General features: G+C 38.6%; 1 protein-coding gene across 1 annotated transcript in view; it reads left to right on the plus strand.

Moving 5' to 3' along the window:
- The window catches only part of TPH2 (tryptophan hydroxylase 2), a 149,765-nt gene that overhangs the window by 74,971 nt on the left and 47,609 nt on the right, over window positions 1-27,185 (plus strand). The window contains exon 8 of the mRNA XM_006871613.1: window positions 14,946-15,072. Coding sequence (XP_006871675.1) covers window positions 14,946-15,072 — 127 coding nt within the window. The remainder of the gene's footprint in view (window positions 1-14,945; window positions 15,073-27,185) is intronic.

Raw genomic sequence — 27,185 nt, forward strand, 5'->3', positions numbered from 1 at the left:
TTAGGGGTAATTATTGTTATTTTTTACATATAACTATTATTAAACATAAAAGTTTAAATAAGGTTTTGCAGTCAAGTGGTTTTTCATATAATTGCCAACGTGTTTCAATTTTACAAGAAAAATTAAAGTGAGTTATTTCTGACAATATTTTTTCATCTGCAGAATTCTAACTTATTAAAGTAGAACTGTTACTAAAACTGGCAGATGCCATTTACTTCCTTTTTCTTGGGGCTCAGGCTTTAACTATCATTTGTTAAGTAATAATATCAGCAGGTAAAGACACAGGCCTTTACATTTATAAGAAAGTTGGCTGCTCCTCTTGACTAAACAGATGTCTCTCACTAGGTCTGTAATGAGAGCAAAAATATGATCTCTTCCCAGCTTTGTCTCTTTGCTCCCATGTGAGAGATTCTGGGTCTGTGAATTTGTCTGACTTAAGCCCTGGCTGTTGTGGGTGTTTTTTAACATCAAACCTTGCCAAAGTCAAGTCTGGGCTTGGACTAACTGCAGAGCGGGGAAGGTAAGCCAGAGCTTTATAGAGTTTAACCTTCATTCTTAGGAGCTCTGCTTGCCTTAAACTTGTTTCCCAAAGGATACCCAAGCTTGGTGCCAAGCTTCCTGCCTAGCCAGTTGGCTTCCTTTGCAGTGCCATCCTTATTTTTGCTGTTTAGGATTGCAGAACGGCAATTTTACCCATGATTTTCAGAAAATGGCTTTCTTTTAGAAAGCCAATTCCATCTGGTGTCCCTTTCCTGCTTTCTAACCCAGAGGTGGTATTCCCAGCTTAGAAGCTACCTTCTCCCTCTGAAGTGTCTTTTAGTTTGGGCTACATCCTGGGCCAGTGAATATGTTAGATACTCTAAGTCCTGATCATGTTACTCTTCTTCGTGTCACTGAATTGTGCAAATGGTGAATAAACTTGGTTGCTAACTGAAGAGTTGGAAGTTTGGACCCACTCAGATGCATTTCTGAAGAAGTGCAATCTATTTCTGAAAAATTAGTCATTGAAACCCCTAGAGAGGTGTATTCTCATACATGCACTGGAATCTACTTGATTGCAATCCACTCAATTACATGAGTTGAAATCTCCTCAATTCTAACTGTTTTTTCCATCCCCTAATGTAGATAAATTTAACAACAACAATATTTCTACTATAATAACAGCAACAGCAATAATAATATTTCTACTGTTAATAGCAATCATGTAATATCAACTCTGAAGTTAAAGGGATTAGAAGAAATGATGAAGTAAAGGAGTTGCCCAGAAAATTTCAAAGGATACCTCAAGAAGACAAAGTGAAGTATAATGAAATGTACAATAAGACTTGGAGTTAGGAAGCCAAAGGGAAAGAACATGTTTAGCATTTCTTACACTGAAAAATCTGGAGAAAAAAGTCAAACATTGACTTGCAATATCAAAGGATTCTGTGGAATCTGCTCAATGATACTTAAAAGCAACAGTGGGAAAAGACACAGGAAGGATCAAAAGAAGATGGAAGCAGTGCACAGTCGTTGTACCAAAAAGAATTGGTTAGTATTCCACCATATCAAGAGGTAGCATATGATCAAGTAGCAATGGTACTGAAGGAAGAAGTCCTACTTGCACCTGAATCATTGATGGAAAACAAGTTTTCAGGAATTGACAGAACACAAATTAAGATGCTTTACTAAACGGATACAGTACTGGAGGCACTCACTCATCTATGCCAAGAAATTGAGAAGATAGTACCAAGCCAACTGATTGGAAGACACACATATTTCTTCCATTTCAAAGAAAGGTGACCCAACAGAATGTGGAAATCATTGAACAGTATCATTAATATCACATGCAAGTACAATTTTGTTGAAGAGAATTAAGAAATGGTTGAAGCTGTACATTGACAGGGAGTTGCCAGATGTTGAAGCCAGATTCAGAAGAGGATATGGAACAAGGGATATCATTACTGAAGTCAGATGGATCTTCACTGAAAGCAGAGATCCAGAAAGATGTTTACTTGTGTTATATTGATTACACAAAGGCATTCAACTATGTGGATCATAAGGAACATAGGTATTCCAGAACACTTACCTGTAATCATGAGGAATCTGTACAAACAACTCATTGTTTGAACAGAATAAGGGGATATTGAGTGGTTTAAAATTAGGAAAGGTACGTGCGATGATTATAGCCTTTCACCATACTTATTTAGGCTGTTTGCTAAGCAAATAATCTGAGAAGCTGGATTATATGAAGAATGTAGTAGCAGGATTGGAGGAAGACTCACAAACAATCTGTGATATACAGATGATATAAACAATCTTGCTTGCTGAAAGTGAGGGGGACTTGAAATACTGAGGAAGATCAAAGACTACAGCCTTCAATATGGATTGCACTTCAATGTAAAGAAAATGCAAATTCTCACAACTGGACCAATAAATAACTCCATGATAAATAGAGAAAAGGTTGAAGTTGTCAAAGAGTTCGTTTTGCTTCAATCCATAATCAATAGTCATGTAAACAGAAGCCAAGAAATCAAATGATGTATTACATTAGGCAAATCTGCTGCACAAAGCCTCTTCAAAGTGCGAAAGAACACAGATGTTACTTTGAGGACGAACCAAGCTGTAGTACATATATGCCTGTGAAAGTTGGACAATGAATATGAAAAACCATGGAAGTATTGATGCATTTGAATTATGATGTACGTTAAGAATATTGAAAGTACCATGGACTTCCAGAAGAACAAACCAATCTGTGCTGGAAGAAGTACAGCCAGAATACTCCTTAGAAGCAAGGATGGCAAGATTTTGTCTTTCGTACTTTGGACATGTTGTCAGGAAGGACCAGTTCCTGGAGAAGGACATCATGCATGCTTGGAAACGTGGAGGGCCAGTGAAAAAGAGGAAGACCCCTAATGAGGTGGATTAATACAGTGGGCTCAAACATAACAATTGTGAGCATGGCGGAGGACTGAGCAATGTTTCATTCTCTTGTGCATAGGGTCTCTCGCTATCTTTCAGAACTGGTTCAAGACAGCTAATAACAACACAACATGTATCAGGCACTCTTTAATGTTGTATATGGATTAACTAGAGTCATGGTGTGGAACTGTAGGATAGGTTGTTGTTGTTGTCAGGTGCCATTGAGTCAGAACCGACTCATAGAAAACTCCATGCACAGCAGAATGAAACAATGTTCGATCCTGGGCCAACCTCACTACCGCTGCCACACTTGATGCTATCAATGATGCCACTTGGCTGATTCATCTCGTTGGGGGTCTTCCTCTTTTTCTCTGACCCTCCATCTTACCCAGCATGACATCCTTCTCTAGCAACTGTTCCCTCCTGACAATATGTCCGAAGTATGAGAGACGAAGCTTAGTCATCCTGGCCTCCAAGGAGCACTCTGACTGCACTTCTTCCAAAACAGATCTATTGGTTCTTTTGGCAGTCCACGGCACTTTCAGTACTCTCCTCTAACACCACAACTCAAAGGCATCAATTCTTCTACAGTCTTCCAGAAGGCTTGAAGTGCAAACCCACCAGCTGCTTCTTGGAAACCCAGTATAGAGTCACTAAGAGGCAGAACTGACTCATGGACACTTAACAACACCATACATAGATTAATCAGTTTAGTACTCACAGCAACCCTCAGAGTTGTTACTATTATTATTTTAAGTTTGTAGATAAATTAACTAGAGCACAGAGAGGTTAAGTAACTTAACCCAAAGTCACACAGTCGGTAAGCAAACAAGTCAGGATGTAGTGCCAGTATTTGTGCTTAATACTAATTCTATGTCAAACAGTAACAAGAAACAGAAAAACTCAGATTTTACACGCATGCTGCAGTTGAGTAGTTTCTCCCTTGGTTTCCTAATTACAGATTACATTTTACCTACAGTAGTCCAAGCCCAGACATTCTTACTTGTTGTTGTTACTCTGCTTTGCCAGAATCTTAACTATGTGCCTATTAGGTAGTCTAGCACTGTGCTCTCCTGGCCAGTTCTTGGCCTAACAGACTTTTTAAAAGCCCACCCTCTCATTTCATCCTTTAGGACCATTGTTAGCTTGCCCCATTTATCAAGAGGAGGTGCCTCCAATTTCAGGAATATACAGGATGGTACCTCACTGCATTCTAATCATGCAGGTTGGTGGCTGCTGAGTCCATGGCCTCAGGCAGAAGGACCTAATGGACTAAATGCCAAGAAATCCAGGCCTCCCCATCTCAGCTCTCACTGTGACTGTTGGCAAGCCATTTAACCTCCCTGTGTGAGGGATGATGAAATAACACTTTGATCTTTAGAGAGAAAACAAGCTTTATATAAATACCAAATAGGTTCTCTTCTACTTGGCATCTCCTAAATTCATGTGGAGGCTGATGTGCCTCATAAAATTCCTGCACATTCTTACAAGGCCAAGTTCCTAGACTTGGACTTCCAAGTTTTCAATCATAATATTGTGTCTAGTTTTGTGAAGTGCCTAAAAGCAAAATAACCCCTGAAATTTTTTTACAGAGCCTTTGTCTCAAGAGTTTCAAGCACTCTAACAATAGACATTCAATATGTATTTAAAAATTCTATACATTATTTAAAACCTGTACATTTGAAACCACATTTGTGTCTGTGTGCTTGTTGGCACCCCTGTTTTTGTTCTTTATGGCTGTTCTCTTGCCACCCATTTATTTATTTAAGCAGATTCAAAGCAGGATATCTCTACTTTTCTTTTTACCAACTAGGTACCCATAATCTGTAGTACCCATAATCTAGAATTAGCACTTTTAAGCACCCTTGTTGTTGTTGTTATTCAGTACTGTTGAGCTGGTTATGACTCATAGAGATCCTATATAGGATTTCCAAGGAACAGGCAATGGGTTTGAAATGCCAATCTTGTGGTTAGCAGTCCAGTGCTTATTCTACAGTACCACACCAGGACTCCTTACCGTATTCAAAATTCATAGTCTTCCAGTGTTTTGCAGTCAGGGAGACGTTTGTTTATGTAACGTAAAATGTGGACGACTGAGAAGACCTGAAGGAAATGTTTTTTCTCAGGAATATTTGCACTGTTAAATTGAAACTACAGGAGAATAAATTCAAAATCATTGAATGCTGGGCCAGGAAGAGGTAAGCACTGTTCCTATCTCTTCACTGCTCCAGAGAGAATCACCTTTACTGACAGGAACCAAAACTCTGAGGAGAGAGAAGGACAAATGGTCAGTCTGACATACCTCCCACACATTTTGTTTGTCTGGCATCGTTCTACTCATATCTGTGAGGCAGGCTGTGTTTATTGTTCCCATTTTACAGATGGGATTGAAGAGTTTCAAAGAAGTCAGATAATTTTTCTGAGGTCACACACTAGGAAAAAACAAAACCAAGATCCTGTCCAATGCCCTATTTTCCACTAAAAATAATCTAATGCCATCAAGTTGATTCTGACTTGTAGTGATCCCAGATAGGGTTTCTGAGACTTTAAATCACTATGGGAGCAGACAGTCTCATCTTTCTCCCATAGAGCGTCTGGTAGGTTTGAACCACTGACCTTGCAGTGCTAAAAAAGTAAAATAAAAAATTTAGTATTAGGTCTCAGCTCTATTTGAGCAACTGAGCCCCATCATAGCTGCTGTAGTCACTTGAGTTAAAAAAGCAGTTACTGAGCTTCTATTGTATGTGTCTTATCTAAGCACAAGAAAGCCAAAGATCAACATAAAATGACCTCTGGCCTGGTGGGAACTTACTGCTTCTTGTTTAAGTAACAAAATATCTTCTAAAAAGACAAACATATTCAAGACTAATATTTCTTATATTTAGTGAGATTGGGGGAGAGGATGAAAAGAGAAAATCTCTTATTTTTTCAAGAAAGAAGAAATATCTCAGGAATGCTAGGCGAGTAGAGACATATCAAGAGAGTTGCCCTTTTGTGGTCCTTGTAAGAACTGGAAATGATTTCCTTCACTGGAACAGGAAAGTTAGTATTTGCTATTTGACTGCCCTTTTATGGAACCAGAAGGTAACTTTTCCTAAGGTTATTCTAGGATTGTGTCTTATTCATTTTTAAGCCTCAATTCTTTACATAGTACATCAAAGGCACACAATAAATGCTTCTTGAACTAAATAATAACAATATAGACAACTGTAATGTCTGCCAGTCTCAAAAGAACCTCAAAAGAAGAAGAGAAATAGCAGTGAACTTTCTTATGATTCTTGGGGGTGAGTAAAGAAGATCTCACCAGATGGTCAGCTCAGTCAAAAGAAGGTCACACATGCATTTATCTCTACTGTGAGGTGCATGTAAGAGACAGAGATCATAAGAGCTGCCTAAAATGTTATCTGGGCCAGATTTTACAGTATGCTATTTTAAAGTGAAAGAAATGCTGTATATGTCTCCGAAGGATGCAAGGCGAGAGAGAAAAAAAATGCTCCAATACCAAATTAACTCTCCTTATCATTTCCTTGCAGTGAAAACAAACCACGCCATCCTCCTGCAATGTGTCCCGTGTCCCAGTGTGTTATCCCAGATTACTTGTACTTACCCACCAAATGTTGTGTGAAAGCAGGAAAAAAACAAAAAACAAAAAAAACCCCTCTATGTTGGCTCCCAGCTCCATCTTCCTGCTTTTCATCAATGCAAACTTTTCATCCCTCCCACTCATCCTCCTTTCCTTCTCCGTCATGATTTAGCTGAAGTGTTGACTTCAGCGCCATTTAGAACAAACAAAACCTATAGAAATATGTTTTAAAAGACAGATGTACTGATTCAGAATGGGAAACAAGCATTGGATGCTCACTCACTGCCTCTTAAAAGCTTTAATTTATAGCAAAATAAAAAGGAGATGTTCAACACATAGCGTGAGGACTCAACTTTGAAAACTGATAAGAGGAGAAAAATGCCAGACTCATCTTGAATTTGAACTTAACAACCTGGACCCTTATATCCCCATAGCAAATGATCGCAACTTTCTTAGAATGATTTAAGAATTCTCTGGAGATGCTTTGCCCAGAACCCTTTGTAGGCTTTAGAATCCCCCTAACAGAGCTTATCAGAGAAGATTCCAATTTAGAGCAGCCAAAGTTTAGTGTCTGATATCAGCGCTAGAATTTTTTTTTTTTTTTTTTTTTAAAAAGAGACATGATGTTTTACAGTGTTAACACTTTTGAAAGGCCCTACATTTCCAGTGAATAGAGCGCTTTTGTGAAAAGGGCTCTGAGAAGCATTATTCAGGCGAAAATGCATCAAAGGGATGTGAGTTAAAAAGAGAAAAGTTTGCCGATGTAGAGATTGGATGCAGCATGTGCTGACAGGTGCAATTATAGCCTAATAATTGAATCTTTTAAGAGAGATCTGGTCAGATAAGGCAATAGTTGTGGATTCACGTAGGGAAACAAGTTCATAATTAGGTACTCAGGGGTCCAGCTATGGAAGACACAGCCAGACACAGGGATCTCGAAGTACTTTACATGCAGGACATAGAAACTGTGGCAGTTGCACTTTGTAAAACAGGATAAAATAGCATGATTTCAACCCAACAGAGCTTAATTGGCAAAACATCTATAGAGACGGCACTGTGGTCCTGGTGAAGCTCAGCTTTTTCCTTCAATTACCCATAGCCTGGCAACTCTCTCAGCCTCCAGGAATGGTGAGCAACTCAGCTTCTAATCCTTTGGTCTCTTGGAAATCAGAGAAAATGTGGATTTTTCCAAGTTAATTGCTTTTACTACTGCCATTAAAAGTCTTTCTTAATTCTTTCGTAGAAGAGTGTTCAGGCATTTCATTTTTTTTCCTTTACATGCCCCTTAATCAAAGACACTGGTGTTTATTTCTGAGAATGTTCCATCAAAGTCATAGAGGGCATTAACCTTGTTCCTGGTCTTGAAATAATGGCACTTAAAGTCTTGAGTCCTTGTGTGGTGCTGTGGGTTAATGCGCCAGACTGCGAAGCGTTTAAACTGCAAGGTTGGCGGTTCAAGCTCACCAGCTGTTCTTCGGAAACCCTATACAGGGTCGCTATGGATAGGAACTGACTCGATGGCACTTAACAACAAAGCCTTGATGCCATGGGAAGTGAGGTTACTATACACACTGCTGTTTGTTCAGAAAACTGAAGGATGGCTCTTTCTCAGGATCTCTGCATGGAGGCAGAGCTGAGGAGAGGGCATAAACGATCCAAATATAACATTATCATTTCTACTCCCAACAGGACAAAGGACATCCTTAACACTCCATTAGTAATTGTGTTAGAAATCTTTCTTCAGGTTGTTAAGTGCTGTCGAGTTGGTCTGATACAGAACCTGTATCAGGTTTCTGAAGAGCACCTGGTGAGATTGAACCGCCAATTTTGCAGTTCAAACCCACCTTGTGATTGAGTGCTTGTCCTATTGTATAGGTTTTCCTTTAAATTTCTGCCTTTTATCCTCTTTTACGTATAAAGGATCAATTAATCATTCTAATGCTATGAAAGGTTTTTAAGTCTAAGTTTCTGATAATGACACCTTAACCTTAAATCCAGGTGATAGTTCATGTCTCGGGATAGCTAGTATTCCTCTTCATCTTTCCTTTGTTTAACACCAGCTTTTCATGTTACCTTTTAACTTACAAGCTTTTTGACTCTGTGGCATAAAGAATGAAAGAATTCAACTTTATCCAAAGAATTTGGTTTTTTGGGTTTGGTTCCTGAGAGAGAATCTCTAAAATCATGGAATTTCCCTGGGGACTGAAGTGTCTTTGGTGAGGTCTTCAGACTCCACCAAGAGTTATGAGTCAGGTGGGGCTAGTCAGGCCCTAAAGAAGAAACAGGTGATATTTCAGTCAAAGGTGGAGGGTGGGGAAAGGCAAGGGTTAAGGTGGTTCCATCAAGTGTGCCTAAATAGTCAGGTGGTCATAAAGGCTCTGGATAGGAAGCGCCATGGGTTTTCTGGTTGGTGAAAAATACTGATGCATGTGGTAGGTAGCTCATCCCTTTTGGGGAAATATAAGTTCTGTGTTGTGAACGCTCCTTGATTTTACCCTATGTATCTTTTAATTTGTATCCTTTTTGCTATAGTAAGACTGTAATCCAAAGTGTAACACTTTTCTGAGTTTTATGATTGTTCTAGTGAGTTAACAAACCCAAAATAGTATAATCCAGCCAATCCTGGGGGGCAGGGCCCAAAGGATCCTGAAGAGACTCCTGAATTTGTAGCCAGCAGGTCCGAAACGCTGGCGTAATGGAGACTCCCAAGATGTGGCTGGTGTCTGAGGTCTAGGACAGACTTGCCAGTCTGAAGGGCTGTTCCCTCTAACTAGTGACCTGACTCCTAGGGTCAGAGAAAGAAGAGCTGCATGGGCAGCTGGTGACAGAGCAGAAATGGAACTGAGGGGAGCAGAACTGATAAAGAACATGGATTTGATTGATTGTTACAGTTTGGTGTGAGAAGGGTGTCAGATTGATTTCGATTCTTCCCTAGACTCCATTGATGCATAGATAGAAGACTTCTGCATCAGCTTTCATCAAATAATTTAGCAAGCTCAGAAGTAAATCCAGTATTGCATGAAGAATCTACAAACACTGCTGTTACCACAAGCTTCTCTGTTCTGTTTTTACCTTATAAAGCATTTGACAAAGTGTCTAGTTGTACTTGATGGCCACTATAATTATTATTTTAGATTCTGTTAACATGAGTAAATACCATCTTCAGTATGTCATCAGAGTTTGATGCCTGGTCTAATTTGGAATTATTTTTGTCCTATCTTTTGCCTGGATTAGTAGGGATGCTTATTAGTTACATCAGGACATAAAATTGGATTTTTCAGATTTTTCCCATAATTCCACATGGGTGCAGTGTGCCTGATTTTTTTTTTTTAAATATATAAGTATTAGACTTGCAACTGAATCAAATGCATATAGAGGCATTATTAATTACCTATTTACCTTTCTATCACCATCTTCCATTCTTTCCCTCCAACTTTCTGATGTAACCTTAGTGGAATTGAACATGGAGACCTCAAAATTAAGCAATCACACTAGACTTTTAACTACTAAAGCATGCTGGTAGAGGTCTTTTCATGACCGGGTTTAGCAGGAATTCTCAGCTCTGGCTGTATTTTATTATCACCTGAAAGCTTTATAAAATATACAGATGCACAGGTCTAACTTTAGAGTCTGGTTGAGTAGAAACCAAACATTGATATTTCCAAAAAAAGTCTTCCCAAATAATTTGATAACCACTGAGAAACTTAATAGTATTAATAGAATACTGTTTGAACAGTGTTCCTCCAAAATTAATGTCCATCCAGAACCTCAATATGTGACCTTATTTGAAAATAGGGTCTTTACATATGGAATTAGTTTATTCATCATGAGATCATACTAAGTTAGGGCAGGCTGTTATCCAATCCAGAGAAAAACAGATAAGGAGAATATCACGTGATGACAGAGGCTGACCAGGGAATAGCAAGGTTTGACCTTAACCGCTAAAACCAAAGAAGAAGCAAGGCTGACTGCTTCTTTAAAGCCTCCAGAGAGAGCATGACCTTGCCAACACCTTGATTTCAGGCTTCTATCCTACAGAATTGTGAAAGAATAAATTTCTGTTGTTTAAATCGCTCAGTTTGTGATTAAACCACAGCAACCCTAGGAAAGAAATACACTTAATAACTTACATTTTTACTTGTGTTAACAAACTTGATTAAACTGTCTCCTCAATCTAAGTCATGCTTCCCACATGTCTAGTCTTATTTGGCATACATTTACAAGTTAAAATAGAGCAGAAAGAGAATTACATTGGATTCAGAAAAATTTGATCTCACATCTGGTCTCTTAATCATAGTGTGACCTTGGAAGAGATGCTTTTGTGTGCTGAATTTAAGTTCCTTCATTTGTCAAAGGGAAATAATAAGGCTTCCTTTGAAGTGAAGATTCAATTAGTTATGTGATGGCTGTTGTTAAAGTGCTGTTGGAGTTGGTTCCAACTCATGAGACCCTGTATAGGGTTCCCAAGGAGCAGCTGGTGGGTTTGAACTGCTAACCTTGCAGTTAGCAGTCCAGTGCTTATCCTATTTTGTCATACAACAACTCTAGTCATGTGATATAAAAGCATTAAATTAGTCATGTGATGAATACAGCACCCAGTATATAAAGGGCAGTCAGCATGCTAGTTGTCATGGTCTGTTCTGTTCTGCCCATCCTGTCTTGTCTGTATGTCTTGTTCCATCTGTACCATCCTGACTGCTCTGTCTCATCATGTCTTGTCTGTCCTGTCTGCTTGTTTTTAATTTCTTCATCTCTAAAATGAGGAGCTCAGATAACATTTGAATTCCCTTTCACCCTAAACCCAGAGAGTTTTTGATTCTTTGCCTAAGGAACAAACACCTCATATTCTTTCCACATATTCTATTTATATGCAAAGAGGAAGCTTTTGGCACACAGGTGATAGGGGGTGACTTGGAAGTTTCTTTTAGTATTCAATTCCCATGTTTTCACTTTGCATTCCTTTTAAACTGATGTGTCTGTGAAATGGGTGGCCAATGTTGAGGTTATGGTTTGAAGCTATGGGAACAAGGCTTTTTGGACTGGGACGCCATCTGTTGTATGTAGACACCAGTCCTGTGCCTTAACTGCCATTGCACTTGCTTCAACTGCACGACTGATGTGACCTACTTTGTATTTGTAATAATAGTGATAAAACAAACCAACCCATTGCCACTGACTTGACTCTGACTCATCGTGACCCTATAGACCAGGGTAGAGCTACCCTGTAGGGTTTCTAAGGCTATTCATCTGTATGGAAGCAGACCACCACAGCTTTTCCCCATGGAATAGTTGGTAGGTTAGGACTGCAGATCTTTAGGATTAGCAGCCATGCTCTTAGCCACTATGCCGGCAGGGATCCTAATAACAGCGGTTGTTGTTAAGTGCCCTTGAGTTGGTTCTAACTCATTGTGATGATCCTGTTTATGGTTTCCAAAGATCAGTTATTGGAACTGAGCTACTGATCTTGAGGTCAGCAGTTCCGTGCTTATCCTACAGTGCAACCCCAGGACTCCAGTAACAGTGGTATTGTTGTTGTTGCTAATTGCCAATGGGTTGGTTCCGATAGCAAAGTGATCCTGCTATAGGGTTTCGTAGGGGTGGGTGGTGAGCTTGAACCACCAACCTTGCAGTTCAAACATGTCTTTGCAGTCCAGCACATTAATCCACAATGCCACACATTATAGCACCTATTTGAAGTAATGCACTTCAGAGGAACACAGGTGAAATTAGGATAAATTACTCTCTGCCTAGTTAGTCATTTGTTTTTGTGAAGAAAATAAAATGTTACAGAGAATTAGAGAGAAATCCCTTCCAATATAGGTCCGTATCAGTTTGTGATTCATGGTCATGACTCAGCAAGACTTCTGCCTTACTTCACTGAGACACATACTTGTCCTTTGCCCAGGTATTGATTCCAAATGGAAGCTCAGGCAAATAAGGAGTTTGAAGCTGCTACCATTACCTGTAAAGCTGTGGGATAATGTACTGGATTGCAAGGTCCATTTGAACCACGAGGTTGGTGGTTCAAATTCACCAGCTGCTCCTTTGGAACCCTATATAGGGTTGCTATGGGTTGGAATAGACTCAATGGCACTTAATAACAACAACAACAACATTACCTAGTTCAGTCAAATCAAAGGAGAGAACTAAGATGGTCTTTCAATGTACTGGTTCAAAGGGTGTTGCTGGAGTTAAGAGCAGATAAATTGCCTATGCAAAAAGTCACTTTCATGATGACAATATGGTCTTCTGCTATTTCCCAGTGCCTCACAGCCTCACAAAGTATAACATGGGATGCACTGCAGTTTAAGGGTTAAAAGCAATTGGAAATCATACAAATCTAGATTCAAGTTTTGGCTTCATCACTATCTTTATGTAGTAAGAGTTGGCAACTTTTTCTTTAATGGGCCAACTAGTAGATATTTTAGGTGTCAAGGGCCATACAGTTTTAGTCATAATTACTCCACTCTGCTGTTACAGTTAAAAGTAGCCATTGTTGTTGTTGTTAAGTGCTGGAGTTGGTTCCAACTCATAGCTACCCTGTATAGGGTTTCCAAGGAGTGACTGGTGAGTTTGAACTGCTGACCTTGTGGTTCAAACTGATCTTGTGGTCCAGTGCTTATCGTACAATGCCACACCAGGACTCCAAAGCAGCCATGTTGTTGTTGTTGTTGTTGTTGTTGTTGTTGTTGTTGTTAGAACCCACTGAGTTGATACCAACCCATAGCAACCTTATGCACAGCAGAAAGAAACACTGCCCGGTTCTGGGCCAACCTCACTACTGTTGCCACGCTTGATGCTGCCAGTAGGCCAATCCATCTTGTTGGGGGTCTTCCTCTTTTTCTCTGACCCTCTAACTTACCAAACATAATATCCTTCTTCAGTGACTGGTCCCTCCTGACCATATGTCCGAAGTATCAGAGAAGAAGTTTGGTCATCTTGGCCTCTAAGGAGCACTCTGCCTACATTTCTTCCAAAATGAATCTATTGGTTCTTTTGGCAGCCCATGGCACTTTCAATATTCTCCTCCAATACCATAACTCAAAAGCATCAATTCTTCTACAGGTCTTCCTTATTCACCGTCCAGCTTTTGCATGCATATGAGGTTATTGAAAATACCATGGCTTGGGTCAGGCACACCTTAGTCCTTAAGCTGACATCTTTGTTCTTCAACACTTTAAAAAGGTCTTGTGCAGCAGATTTGCCTAATGCAATACATCATCTGATCTCTTGACAGCTGCTTCCATGAGTGTTGATAGTTGATCCAAGAAGGATGAAGTCCTTGACAACTTCAATCTTTTCTCCATTGATAAGAATGTTGTTTATTGAGCCAGTGGTAAGGATATTTGTTTTCTTGACATTGAGATGTAATCCATACTGAAGGCTGTGCTCTTTGATCTTCATCAGTAAATGTTTTAAGTCCTCTTCACTTTCAGCAAGCAAGGTTGTATCATCTGCATATCACAGGTTATTAATGAGTCTTCCTTTAATCCTGATGCCATGTTTTTCTTCATGGAACCCAACTTCTCGGATAATTTGCTCAGCATACAGGTTGAATAAGTATGGTGAAAGAATACAATCTTGTCCCACAACTTTCTTAATTTTAAAACATTCAGTGTTCCCATGTTCTGTTTGAACAACTGCCTCTTAGTCCAGGTACAGATTCCTCATGAGCACAAGTAAGTGTTCCAGAATACTCATACTTTGCAATGTTGTCCATAGCTTGTCATGATCCACACAATTGAAAGCCTTTGAGTAGTCAATAAAGCACAGGTAAACATCTTTCTGATATTCTCTGCTTTGAGCCAAAATCCATCGAACATCAGCAATGATATCCTTCATTTCACAGCCTCTTCTGAATCCGGCTTGCACCTCTGGAAGTTCTCTGTCAATGTATGATTGTAGCCGTTTCTGTATTACCTTTAGCAAAACTTTACTCGTATGAGATATCTAAGAGATTGTCTGATGATTTCCGCATTCTGTTGAGTCACCTCTCTTTGAATTGGGCATAGTCAATACATAAATGAATGAATGTGGCTATGTTCCAATGAAACTTTATTTGCGTAAACATGCAATGGGTGAAATTCAGCCTGTGAGCTGTAGTTTACTATAGGTTCTTGGATTAATATATTTCTTTAGTTTTCGAAGTTTGTTTTGAGGATTAAATGAGAAAATTTATATAAGAAAACATTTACCATAATGTTGGCATATAGAAAACACTTGAAAGTAGTAATCTCTATTATTTTATGAAAATGATTATATATCATAATTGAAGACACTTATCGTAAGATGCTTCTAGATTTCAGAAATGTTAAGAGGTTATAAAGTCTAAAGAATTGATAAGATATGATAAAGCAATTAATTATAGTAACAAGGCTGTCTTTGAGATTTCAAGTTTTGTTCTGCCAATAATCATTTAAAGCTTCTTGTGTAACTTTTTTAATGATGTTCTTCTTTTCAGAGACACATGTCATGAACTCCTAGGTCACGTCCCATTACTTGCAGATCCTAAGTTTGCTCAGTTTTCACAAGAAATAGGCCTGGCATCTCTGGGAGCTTCTGATGATGATGTTCAGAAACTTGCCACGGTGAGTCCTTTTCATTTTCACGCTGAAACAAATGTTCTGTTTTGTGCATTTGTAAATAAAGAAAGCCTCAGAATTATTGACTGTAAATCACAGTTCAAATACTTTGAAGATGGGCTGCGAGTTGTACTCCTTCTCATGTTGTGCACTTTTGAAGTATAATATGTTCTTGGCTTATTGACCACCAAAATATTTATATTTTACCCTTCTATCTCAGGAGTTAGCTAGACATAAAGGACTAAGTAGTAAATATTTTAGGCCGTGGGTTATAGGTCTCTGTTGCTGCTATTAGCTCAGCTTTTGTAATATGAAAGCAGCCACAGACAATACATACATAAATGAATATGACTGCGTTCCAATAAAACTTTATTCACAAAAACTGGTGGTGGGTTAGATGTAACCAGCAGCTTGCTGACCCATGCTTCTAGTTCAAGGTTTGTTTTCTAGAAATATCAGTAAAGGAAAGATATGTAAATTTATAGTAAAGTAGGTGTTGTACTTGGAACTATCTCTTTGGTTAGTTAATGGGTATGGTCAGACATAATTTGAACCATCAATAAGAAACTCAGCCTAAACAATTGCTGAATATTGGAAATGAAAATTCTGGTGCAAAACCAGGAAAATATGCAGTAGATGTTATGATTGTAGCAAGGTTCTTCTCAAAACAAGCAATTGTGAGAGGAAAGTAATGTTATAATCTTTGTTGCTACCTTTAAGATTTTGAGGATCCCTCTGACTGTCACATACTACATGTATGTAGAGAGCTTGGTGCTAAACTATTCCTAGATGACCTGCTTCTGGTAGCAGAGCAGTTCCTGGCTGTGATCTATTGAAAGTCAGCCCTTGATACATACACAAACAAAAACAACACAAAACAAAAACACAATTCTTTTAGTATATCTTTTTCTGTTCTACTTTTGATAGAGATATTGGAGCTGAAAGTATTTCTCTACTAGTAAAAAACTTTGGTGCCTGAACTATTTAAATCATAACTGACCATTGGTGTGTCAGTATGGGGGTATCAGGAGCCCATGGTGACTGCAGTAAACCTGAGAAAACATGCCTTGTTTGTGGCAGAAGTTGGGTTCTCTGCTCCTTGTGATGGTTGTTAGGTGGAGATGCAGGGCCTTATGTTGCCAAATCTAAAATTTTGAGAGATGCTGAAAATCTAGATTTCTAATAAAGGCAATGTTTTTAAAGTTTTTACTGACTAAAAAGCAAAACAAAAACAGTCACCACTACTATGAACAGAAAAAAAAATACATTTATAGACTGAATCTTGCTATGGACTGCCAATCTGTAACCTATACCCTAGAGTATTCACCTTGTATTAGTTATCTATTGCTATGTAGCAAATTACCTCAAAATTTAATGGCTTAAAGTATCAGTTGTTATATTACAGTTTCTGTGGGCAGGACATTTGAAAGAAGTTTAGCTGAGTGGTTCTGGCTCAGGGATTCTCAAATGGTATCTGGGCCTGCAGTTGTCTGAAGTTTTGGAAATTTACTTCCATGATGAAACTATTGACAGAAGGTCTCAGTTCCTTTTCACATGGGCCTTTCCATAGGCTCTATGCGTATCCTTATGACATGGCCACTGGCTTCTTCAGAGCAAGTAATCTGGACAGAGAGAAGGATATATGGTGCTTTTTGTGAACTGATCACCTACTATTCAACATTAGATTGTTGTTGTTGTTGTTATGTGCCATGGAGTCCGTTCTGACTCATAGTGACCCAGTACAGGGTTTCCAAGGCTGTAAATCTTTCACGGGAGCAGCAAGGCTCATCTTTCTTCCATGGAACAACTGGTAGTTTCAAACTGCTGACCGTGACATTAGCAGCCCAATTTGTAACCACTATGCTACCAGAGATACTAGTCTCTAAATCCAGTCTACACTCAAGGGCAAGGAAATTAGGTTCTACCGTTTGGAAATAGGAGTGCCAAACATAGTCTCAGAAGACACCATGGTCAATTGGCATAACGTAGTCCACAAAGACAATGTTCTATATCCTACTTTGGTGAGTAGCATCTGGGATCTTAAAAGCTCATAAGTGGTCATTTAAGGTACAACTATTGGTCTCCCCATGTGCAGAAGAAAGAAGAATGACAAGAATTGAAGATGTTTGGATTCAATTAGTCCAATGGACTAATGGAACATGTGAACATCAGTTGTCACAACTCTGAGACCAGAAGAACTAGATGGTGCTACTACTACCAAGGGATCACATTAGAAAGTAATGGATAGAGTGGGAGAAAATGTGGAACAAAACTCAAAATTACAAAAAAAAAAAAAAAAGGATTGGCTCATTGGTCAGAAAGAGACAGTAGTAATGCAAGACTATGGCCTTCAACCACCCTTCACATCTGGAAATGAACTTGCTCTTATGGCCTAATTTTCAGTCAAGCAGTAGATAGTTACATAGAAGGGTCAACAACACTAGTGAGGTATGCTCACCATGAAAGGTTCAATCATTCTAAATCATAAGGGTAACATTTACCTAAGGACAAAGTTGATAAGGGATGGGAAAGTGGGTGGAATGGAAACAGGAAATACAGGGAGGATGTGGGATAACTGTTGTTTCAGGGAGGGGATTGCAATCACTGAGATGAAACAAAGGGTAGGATTTGTTGACTCTAGAACTTGTCTGTAAACCTTCACTTGATTCACAATACAAAGTTTAGAAAAAAAAGGAGTATCACAGAATGTGTGGACATAATTTTTATGTTACTTTGGCTCTGGCTTTAAACTCTGGGTTTTGGAACATTTTCCATGCCTTTAAATTTTTCTTCAGTTTTCTGTGTTCAATTTTTGACCTCTCCAGCTTCTATTGTTAATCATGGATGAATATAGTTCTAACCTATCTGACTCTGAACAGCTACAGACTGGAATTCAGTTTTACCAATTGTGTGTATTCAAAGAGAGGAGGAAAAAGAATGAAGTAGAGGTTTATGGATATAAATGCAGATGGATCCTAGTGAATGTTATTTCTTTCTTAAAAATAATGATAAAATTTTTTATTATTGCTTATTTTTGCCTTCTATCATGTGGCACTGTAGGATAAGCAATGGACTATGAACCACAAGGTCGGCAGTTCAAACCCATCAGCTGCTCCTCAGAAACAACATAAGGGTTGTTATGAATCAGAATTCACTTGATAGTACTTAACAACATTAAATGATTAATTAATTCATTTTTTCAAAGAAACATTTATAAAAAATATGACATGGTCTTTACTTGTCAGAAATTTATAGCCTATATTTTGCAGTTGTTGTTAAGTGCCGTTGAGTAAGTTCTGACCCATAGTGACTCTGTATAGGGTTTCCACGGAGCAGCTGGTAAGGTTGAACCACCAATCTTGCAGTTCAAATTGTCTTTTCAGTCCAGTGCATTAAACTGCAATGCCATACCAGGACTCCATAGCCCATACGGATAAAACTAAAATGTTCAGAGGATCAAAATTTGAGTTGATTTTTGAAAGATGAGAAAAACTCAGCCAGGTGGGGAAGAGAAAATTAAGACAAGTTCAGGAGAGCCAAAATATGACCTTGAACAGATCCACCTAAATTTAGAGACCATCTCAAGAACAGATTTGATGCATTAGACTTTAAGGACCAAAGAGCTGTGGGATGACATCAAGAACATCATACAGGAAAATAAGCTGAAGGTCATTAAAAAGACAGAAAATAAAGAAAAGACCAAAATGGATGTCAGAAGAGATGCTGAAACTTGCCATCCAGTGTAGAGATGCTAAAGCAAACAGAAGAAATGAGGAAGTAAAAGAGCTGGGCAGAACATTTCAAAGGGCAGCTTGAGAAGACAGAGTCAAGTATTATGACGAAATGTGCAAATGCCTGGAGTTAGAAAACCAAAGAGAAGAACATGCCCAGCATTTCTCAAGCTGAAAGAACTTAAGAAAAAATTCAAGCCTTGACTTGCAATATTTTATGCACAAAATACTGAATGATGCAGAAATCATCAAAAGAAGATGGAAGGTATACACAGTCACCATACCAAAAATAAATGGTCAATGTTCAACCATTTCAAGAGGTAGCATATGATCAAGAACCAATGGCATTGCTGTAAGAAGTGCAAGCTGCCCTGAAGGTATTGGCAAAGAATAAGGTTCTGGGAACTGATGGAATACAAATAGAATCTTTCAACAAACTGATGCAACACTGGAGACACTCACTTGTCTGTGCTAAGAAATTTGGAAGGCAGCTACCTAGTCACCTGATTGGGAGAGATCCATATTTGTGACCATTCCAAAGAGAGGTGACCCAATGTAATGCAGAAATCATTGAACACTATAATTAATACCACAGGCAAGTAAAATTTTACTAAAGATAATTCAAAAACAACTGCAACAATACATCAACAGTGAACTGCCAGAAACTCAAGTCGGATTCAAAAGAGGATGTGGAATGAGTGATATCATTATTGACATCAGATGGAGCTTGGCTAAAAGCAAAAATACTAGAAAGATGTTTACTTAAGTTTTATGGACTATGCAAAAGCTTTCTACTGTGTGAATCATGACAAGCTATGGATAACATTGCAAAGAATGGGTGTTCCAGAACACTTAATTGTGCTTGTTAGTAACCTGTACACAGACCAAGAGACAGTCATTCGAATGGGAGACTGAGTGGTTTAAAATTAGTAAAATTGTCTGCTAATGCTGTATTCTTTCACCATATTTATGCAGTGTGTATGCTTAACAAATAATCCAAGAAGCTGAATTATGTGAGGAAGAACATGGCATCAGGGTTAGAGGAATACTCATTAACAACCTGTGATATCAGATAATATAGCCTTGCTTACTGAAAATGAAGAGGACTTAAAATACCGATGAAGATTCAAGATCACAGCCTACAGTATGGATTGTTCCTCAGTGTAAAGAAAACAAAATCTTCACAACTGGCCAGGGCCATAATTAATTAAGGAATTAAAATAAATAAATTGAGACATATTAATCGAGGAATTAAATAAATGAGACATGGGGAAAACCTGTGCATGAAGAATTCATTGTCTTTGCAAAGCAACAATGAAATACTTTCTTTTCTTTTTCTTCCTTCCTTCCTTCCTTCCTTCCTTCCTTCCTTCCTTCCTTCTTTCCTTCCTTCCTTCTTTCTCTCTTTCTCTCTTTCTTTCTCAGAGCCACAAAGAGTTGTTTTATTATTTTTATGCACAGACCCCTAGTTGAAATTTTTCTCTTGTTAAAACATCCTTTGAGTTATTCATGATTTTATTAGTATCTTTTTTACTTTAGATTTTTTACTCTCCTACACTTTAGTATATTCTCATTAAAAGTTAGAAGCCACACATTAGCTACATTTTATTCTACTTGTAATCTTAGGTAGTTTTAATACTTATATTAACAATGTTCTTAAGATTGCTAGGAGACAGTACTTGTCAATTGAATTACTGCCAGCTTAGGTTTAGTGATTGTAAACATTCTTCCTTGTAGCCTTAGTTTAAGGCAATAAAGAATCCTAAACATGAACAGCCATAAATAAGGGCTGTGGGTACAAGAATTTCTAAAAACAATTAGATAAAGGGTATGGTATATACAGATACTAAATAAAAAGTCTGACTTAGATGTTCTTAAATTAATGATCAGTAAATTAGAGAAGTTGTTTTTCATAACCTCAGTTTCCCTGATAAGTGATGTTTTTGTAGGCTATAAACAGATAGTGTATGGAAGAAGTTAATGGAGAGTTAATTGCACCTAACAACTAAAATTAACAAGATTTATCAGACAGAGGTTAAGAAATATGTGAAGGTTAACTTGTTTCCCATAGAAAAGAATAGATTTATGTATGAACAAATGTTTAACTAAAAGGTTTCAAGGCACCTGAATGTCTCCTATGCCTTGAGATAATGTCTTTGCTGTAACTTCTCATCCCTGTTGTAAATTTAAGAATTGTAAACCATAAGGAATGTGCCCCAAGATAGATTGTACCTTGATGTCATTGATTTCTATGAATGCAATGTTTTCTGTAAGGGTATATAAGGGGGTTGTAAGATAGAACAAGAGGAACAGAGAACAAAGAAGAAGGAGGTAAAGAAGGGAAGAAGTAGAAGGGATGAAGAGAAGGAAGAAGGGAAGATGGGAAGTAGAAGAATGGGTGGAAGAAGACTTAGAGGCAAGAAGTAGAGGTAAGAGTAAGTAGAGGAAAGTAGAACGAGACAAGAATGGAGGGAGGATAGAGGGAGTAATGTAGAGGGGAGCAGGAGAGGAGAGAAGGGAAGCAGGAGCCAGGGGAGGGGAGAAAGGACGCAGAAGATATGAGCAGGAGAGCAGGGGAGTAAAGAATGAGTGGGACAGTAAAGAATGAGAGAAGTAAAGTATTAGAGTAGCCATAGAAATAATAATAATAAAGCATATAATGAGAAGATTTTGAATTTATCATGATCCATGACTCCATAATCTGCCGTCGCCGCACCCGCTTTTGGAAAAACCCTGGAATAAGTTTGCTGGGGCTGGCTCCTAGCACACAACTATATCCATAAATGTCGTGATAAGTGGAGAAAATGTTAAAGTTGTCAAAGACTTCATTTTGCTTGAATCCACAGTAAGCAGTCATGGAAGCAGCAGTCAAGAAATCAAAAGGTGTTTTGCATTAGGTAAACCTGCTGCACAATATCTCTTTGAAGTGTTCAAGAGCAAAGAGTTCAGTTTGAGGACTAAGATGCTCCTGGTCCAAACAACAATATTTTCAATAGCCTCATATGCATGTGAAAGTTGGGCAATGAATAAGGAAGACTGTAAGAAAATTGATGCATTTGAATTATGGTATTGAAGACAAATATTTGAAGTACCATGGACTGCAAGAAAAACAAAGAAATCTGTGTTAGAAGAAGTACAGCCAAAATTCTCCCTTGATGAAAGGATAATGAGACTTTGGGCACATTATCAGGAAGGACCAGTCTCTGGAGAAGGACATTATGCTTGGCAAAGTGGTGGGACGGTGAAAAAGACATCATCAACAAGATGAATTGGCACAATTTCAGCAGTAATGGGCTCAAGCATAACAACAATTGTGAGGATTGTGCAGGACTCAGCAGTATTTCATTCTGTTGCGATGAGTGGGAACCAACTGGATGATACCTAACAACCACATGTTTGAGGGCCACCTCACCTCTGTTTGCATTTTCATACTATAAAGAAAGAGCTAATACTTTGTAACTGGATACCTAGTTTTCAAGGGCCAATCGATTTGTAGGGTGAATACGTTTTCTTGAGGAGCTTACATTCTTTAGCATGATGCAAATACTCTTAAACTTAGATTTCTGTTGCTCCAACAGCTTAAAAGACATTCATTTGCTAGAGAACAGTAGGTCACCAATCCTGTTTCTCTCTCTCTCTAAATTGCCCTTTCCCTGAATGTACCTAATTTCTATAGAAAAACAAGCAAACTCAGAAAACCAATTTGAATCAACATGTTTCCTATAAGTGGTTAAAGAGTTCTAGGTATCATGAGGTAAAGCTGGGGAAAAGACAAAGAGGCAATACTTGCTTAACAAACTTACAATTGAGTTTATGAAAACCCTGAAAACCCAGAGTTAATAGCATTTTTTATTCATATATGAATGCAGGGCAAAAAGTATTGCTCAAAAATCATTCGAACCTTTTTTAAACAAACATATCCAAATGTGAAGCTATTGTTTCCATCTAGGTCTATGTACTCCTAAAGGCAGGGAGTTCCATCTTTTTAACTCTTACCTGAAAAATTCTACGCTCTTTGATTTATACCACACCACAACAGCAGTTTTGGATTCTTCAATTAACCTAATTTGTGTTTCTCTGAAATGTTCTTTGAGTTTTGGGAACAACAACAACAAAAAAATCGGAAGGGGCAAGATTAGAACTGTATGATTGATGGCTAGGGTAAAGTTTCCCACTGGTATTCTCATAGGGCAGTTTTTGCTACCTTTGATGACTGAGCAGTTACATTGTTATGATGGAAAAAAAATCTTAGTGCCACTTTCTTGACCTTTTCTCACCACTGGTTTTAAATTTTCTTCAAACTTCTGAAAAGATCCATGATCATGGTGTGTCTTTTGAGAGAATCTATCTAGATGACCCCTTTGGGATCCCCAAAAGCATTCTCTGTGGCTTTTTGAACTGATCTCGTTGCCTTCAATTTAACTGGCAGAATAGAATCCCTTTGAAGCCTTTATTTTATAGGTCCTTCTTTTTGAAGGCATCTGATTGGAGACTAAGACAAGTGCTTACTGGGAGAACTTGTTTGCAGCCATCCACAGACTGCAGAGACATATTTTATTTGGAATAGACCTGTGTATGTATGAACTAGAACCCTACTAGGAACACTTTATGACTTATCCTCATTTATGCACAGAAATATAAAAGGCTGGATTTAAGGCTGAGTTTTCCAAGTGTGTGTGAGTGAGCTCTGAGTGTGGTATTGGGCACTGAGATTCAAAATTGGGGTAGGTAGCCAGCGGGGAGATTCTTCTATATATAGGAAATAATTGGTAACGTGAGGGAGGGTTGAGAATCCTCCAAAGAAGTAACTTGGCTGGAATCTTGCAGTGGGTTATTTATTTATTTTTTAAAGTGTGTAAGTGTACAATAGTCTTTGAGTTTCTCCTGAATACAGTGGATAGTTGTGTATGTGAGTGTGCTGAGTATGTCCCCATGGCTTTGCCTAATCAAGTATTTTCTCTTTTCTAATGTTGTATGAGTCCCTAACCCCCAAACTCCCTTTGGCTTTCTGTCTGTCACCAGCCTTGTCATTCCAGCTTTCCTTACATTTATAGACTCCCCACTTACTTTGAAAAGTGTTTTGCAGACCAAACAGCCATTTGAAAAGATTCCTCTGTGTGTTGTAGAGAGTATGGAGGAGGATGGACTCAGAGGAGTCAGGAAGATTTTCCCTGAAATGATACTAAAACTTCTCTAACCACATCCCATCCCTCAGTTAAAATGGAATGGAAAACTGCCAGCAGATGCCCTTGGGAGAAAACACAGATTTCAGCCAAGCAATTTCAAAGTAAACCCTGGAATAAATAACCTGTTGGATAACATGCCTATTAATGGCTCTCAAGCCAAACACTGAAGCTGGAAACCCAATTTAATGAACCGTTTGCAAAGACTAAGAGATTAACTGTTCAGGTCTCAGTGGAAGGAGTAAAAATTCCTATGGTGGAGGAGTAGTGGTTAGGGGAATAACGTGTTAGCTGTCTACATGAGAAATGGAGGTATTATTAGCTGATTTCCTCAATGTTGTTCCTGTTAAATCCCCTGAAGAAGTACTAGAGGAAAATGAGCGATGAGATGTACCAAAGGAGAAAAATCCATAGAGAGGACAAATGGAAAACCACAGAAATTACTATTTATGCAGAATAAAGAGACAGGCTATATTATTCTTTTACTCTAGGTGTGATTTATATTATTAATGACTCTGTTTATATAGTGCCTGTTTTTCCTTGTTTAGTGAATTTAAGCACTTATGAAAAAGAGAGTCATGCCTAGTGAAAGCAGACACTTAGGTAATAACTTTCTGTGATGTACTGTCAACAAATCCATCTAAGGAAGAAAACAACCTCCTCTAGGACTAATTGGCAGCGCCAAACTGTTTTGTTTAAAGCCACTTTTGAACTTCTGGGTCTGATCTCAGAGGGACTTGGCTATTGCCTGTAGCTACTGCATCTCCTTGCTATATATCTGTATGATATTTATTTTGACATTTTAATAATGCTCTGTTTTGAGAATGAAGCTATCTCTGCTGTTATATGTGGGCAATGGTTTCTATGCCCTGAGAGCCATTTAAATGAAATTCTTTTGTATCTGAAGAAATTGATGATGATGCTTGGTAAATGTGTTTCAAATGCATTGTTACACATGTCAATAATTTGCCCTCCGGTGTATAATCAACAAGGCCACTGGTTTGGCCGCTGTACACATTCCATACACATCATGGCTGTCCAGGGCCTGTGCATGATAGATATGCAAAAATATTCCCATTAAGAACTATCTAGAATGTGCTTTAATTTTGAGGCTAGCCATTTCCCACTGTAGTTGCTGGTTTAAATGGATTTAATGGATTAGTGTCTACTTGAGGCATTGTAAACTTAAATGACTTCAGGGGCTAGGTAGCCTGATATAAGACAATAAGGAGGGTTGGAGCCTGTGGAGAACTTTTTAATGTACATTACCCATGAAGTCCTTTAAATTCAAAAATTAAGACAAAACAAAACCTTTGACTGCAAATTGAGTCTGCAAACCGAAACAGACCCACGGGCTCTTGCCTGCCAGCTCTTATATTTCAAGTTAGATTATATATTTCATCCCTGAGAAACAAGCCCACGATACATTCATCTTGATATCACATTGTAGGTACTGTTTGTTGAACAAATGAGTATTTTTTTTTTTTCCCAAGAAAAGATGGCTATTGCATTGTCCACTAGTGATAAGTATTGTAGTCCAGTTGAGAGGTAACTGTTTTGAATTATCACTTTAAACAGTTAAAATTTTGATTCTCATACAAATACACAGAGCACACATCAAGGATTTATTTAAGCCATTAATAGGGTGACTAATAGGAGTCCTAGTGTATCGCTGTGTGTTAATGCGTCAGACTGCAAAGTCGTTTGAACTGCAAGGTTGGCAGTTCAAGCTCACCAGCTGGTCCTTGGAAACGCTATACAGTGTCACTATGGGTCAAAATTGACTCGACAGCACTTAACAACAACAGGTGACTAATAAGGGTTACTTCAGACATATTATCGGAAAGGACCAGTCCCTGGAGAAGGAGACAATGTTTGGTAAAGTGAAGGGTCAGAGAGAAAGAGAGAAAGACCCCCAACGAGTTGGATTAGTGGCAGCAGCAGTGGGCTCAAGCTTAGCAACGATTGTGAGGTTGGCGCAGGACCGATCAGTGTTTCGTTCTGTTGTGCATAGGGTCACTATGAGTCAGTGCCAACCTGATGGCACCTAACAAAAACAACAACAGTAAGGTAAAGTAGTCCTGAGGTAGCACTGTAGGCTAAGCACTGGACTGCTAACCACAAGGTAATCAGTTCAAACCTACCAGCTGCTCCTTGGAGACCCAATACAGGGTCACTGTGGGTCAGAACTGACTTGATGGTACTTAGCAATAGCTATGATAAGGGAAGGAGTCCCGGTGTGGTGCTGTGGCTTAATGAGCCAGACTGCAAAGCCATTTGAACTGCAAGGTTGGTGGTTCAAGCTTACCAGCTGCTCCTCGGAAACCCTAAACAGGGTCACTATGGGTTGGAACTGATTCAATAGCACTTAACAATAACAACTAATGATAAGGGAAAGACAGGATGGTAAATCTAATTCAAAGGAGAATCTGAGACACTGAGACTGCATAGTTATAGAAAGAAACCTAAAATAAGATACAAAATTGTTTCTGTCCTGTTGTTATTGTTAAGTGCCTTCAAGTCAGTTTTGACTCATAGTGACCCTATACAGGGTTTCTGAGGCTTTGTAAATCTTTGCAGGAACAAATAGCCCCATCTTTTTCCCACAGAGGGGCTGGCAGGCTCGAACCACAGACCTTGTAGTTCACAGTCCAGTGCTTATCATGTGGAGTCACAGTGCTCCCCAATTCTTATGGGGCAATAAAACCATAACCTTACGATGATCTTTTTTTATCAACTGAAATCATTTGCATGTCTAAGCAACCACTGCCCTTATTGCGTCATTCCAACTCATAGTGACCCTATACAGGGTTTCTGAGAGCATCTCCCATGGAGCAGCTGGTAGGTTTGAACTGTTGGCCTTGCAGTTAGCACTCTAGTGTTTACCCTACAGTGCAATTTATCAGTCTTTATAAGTAATATCTAACTATACAACATCTAGGTCCTGATTGATAGAAAATAGGAAGTCAAACAAAGATTATATCTTCTAGATAAGTGTTTTCAAATGATTATGTGCACACAGTTACCTGGGAATCTTGTTAAAATGAAGATTCTGATTCATCAAGTCTAGGATGGAATGTGTCTGCCCTTTTCACAAACTCCCAAGTGATGTTAATGTTACTAGTTCAAGGACCACAGTATGAGTAGCAAGGCCCCAGAGAATCAGGTGACTTGTCAGTCAGGTAGGCCTGTTATAATAATGCTT

The sequence above is a fragment of the Chrysochloris asiatica genome, unplaced genomic scaffold (assembly GCF_000296735.1).
Source record: "Chrysochloris asiatica unplaced genomic scaffold, ChrAsi1.0 scaffold00170, whole genome shotgun sequence".
NCBI lineage: Eukaryota > Metazoa > Chordata > Mammalia > Afrosoricida > Chrysochloridae > Chrysochloris > Chrysochloris asiatica.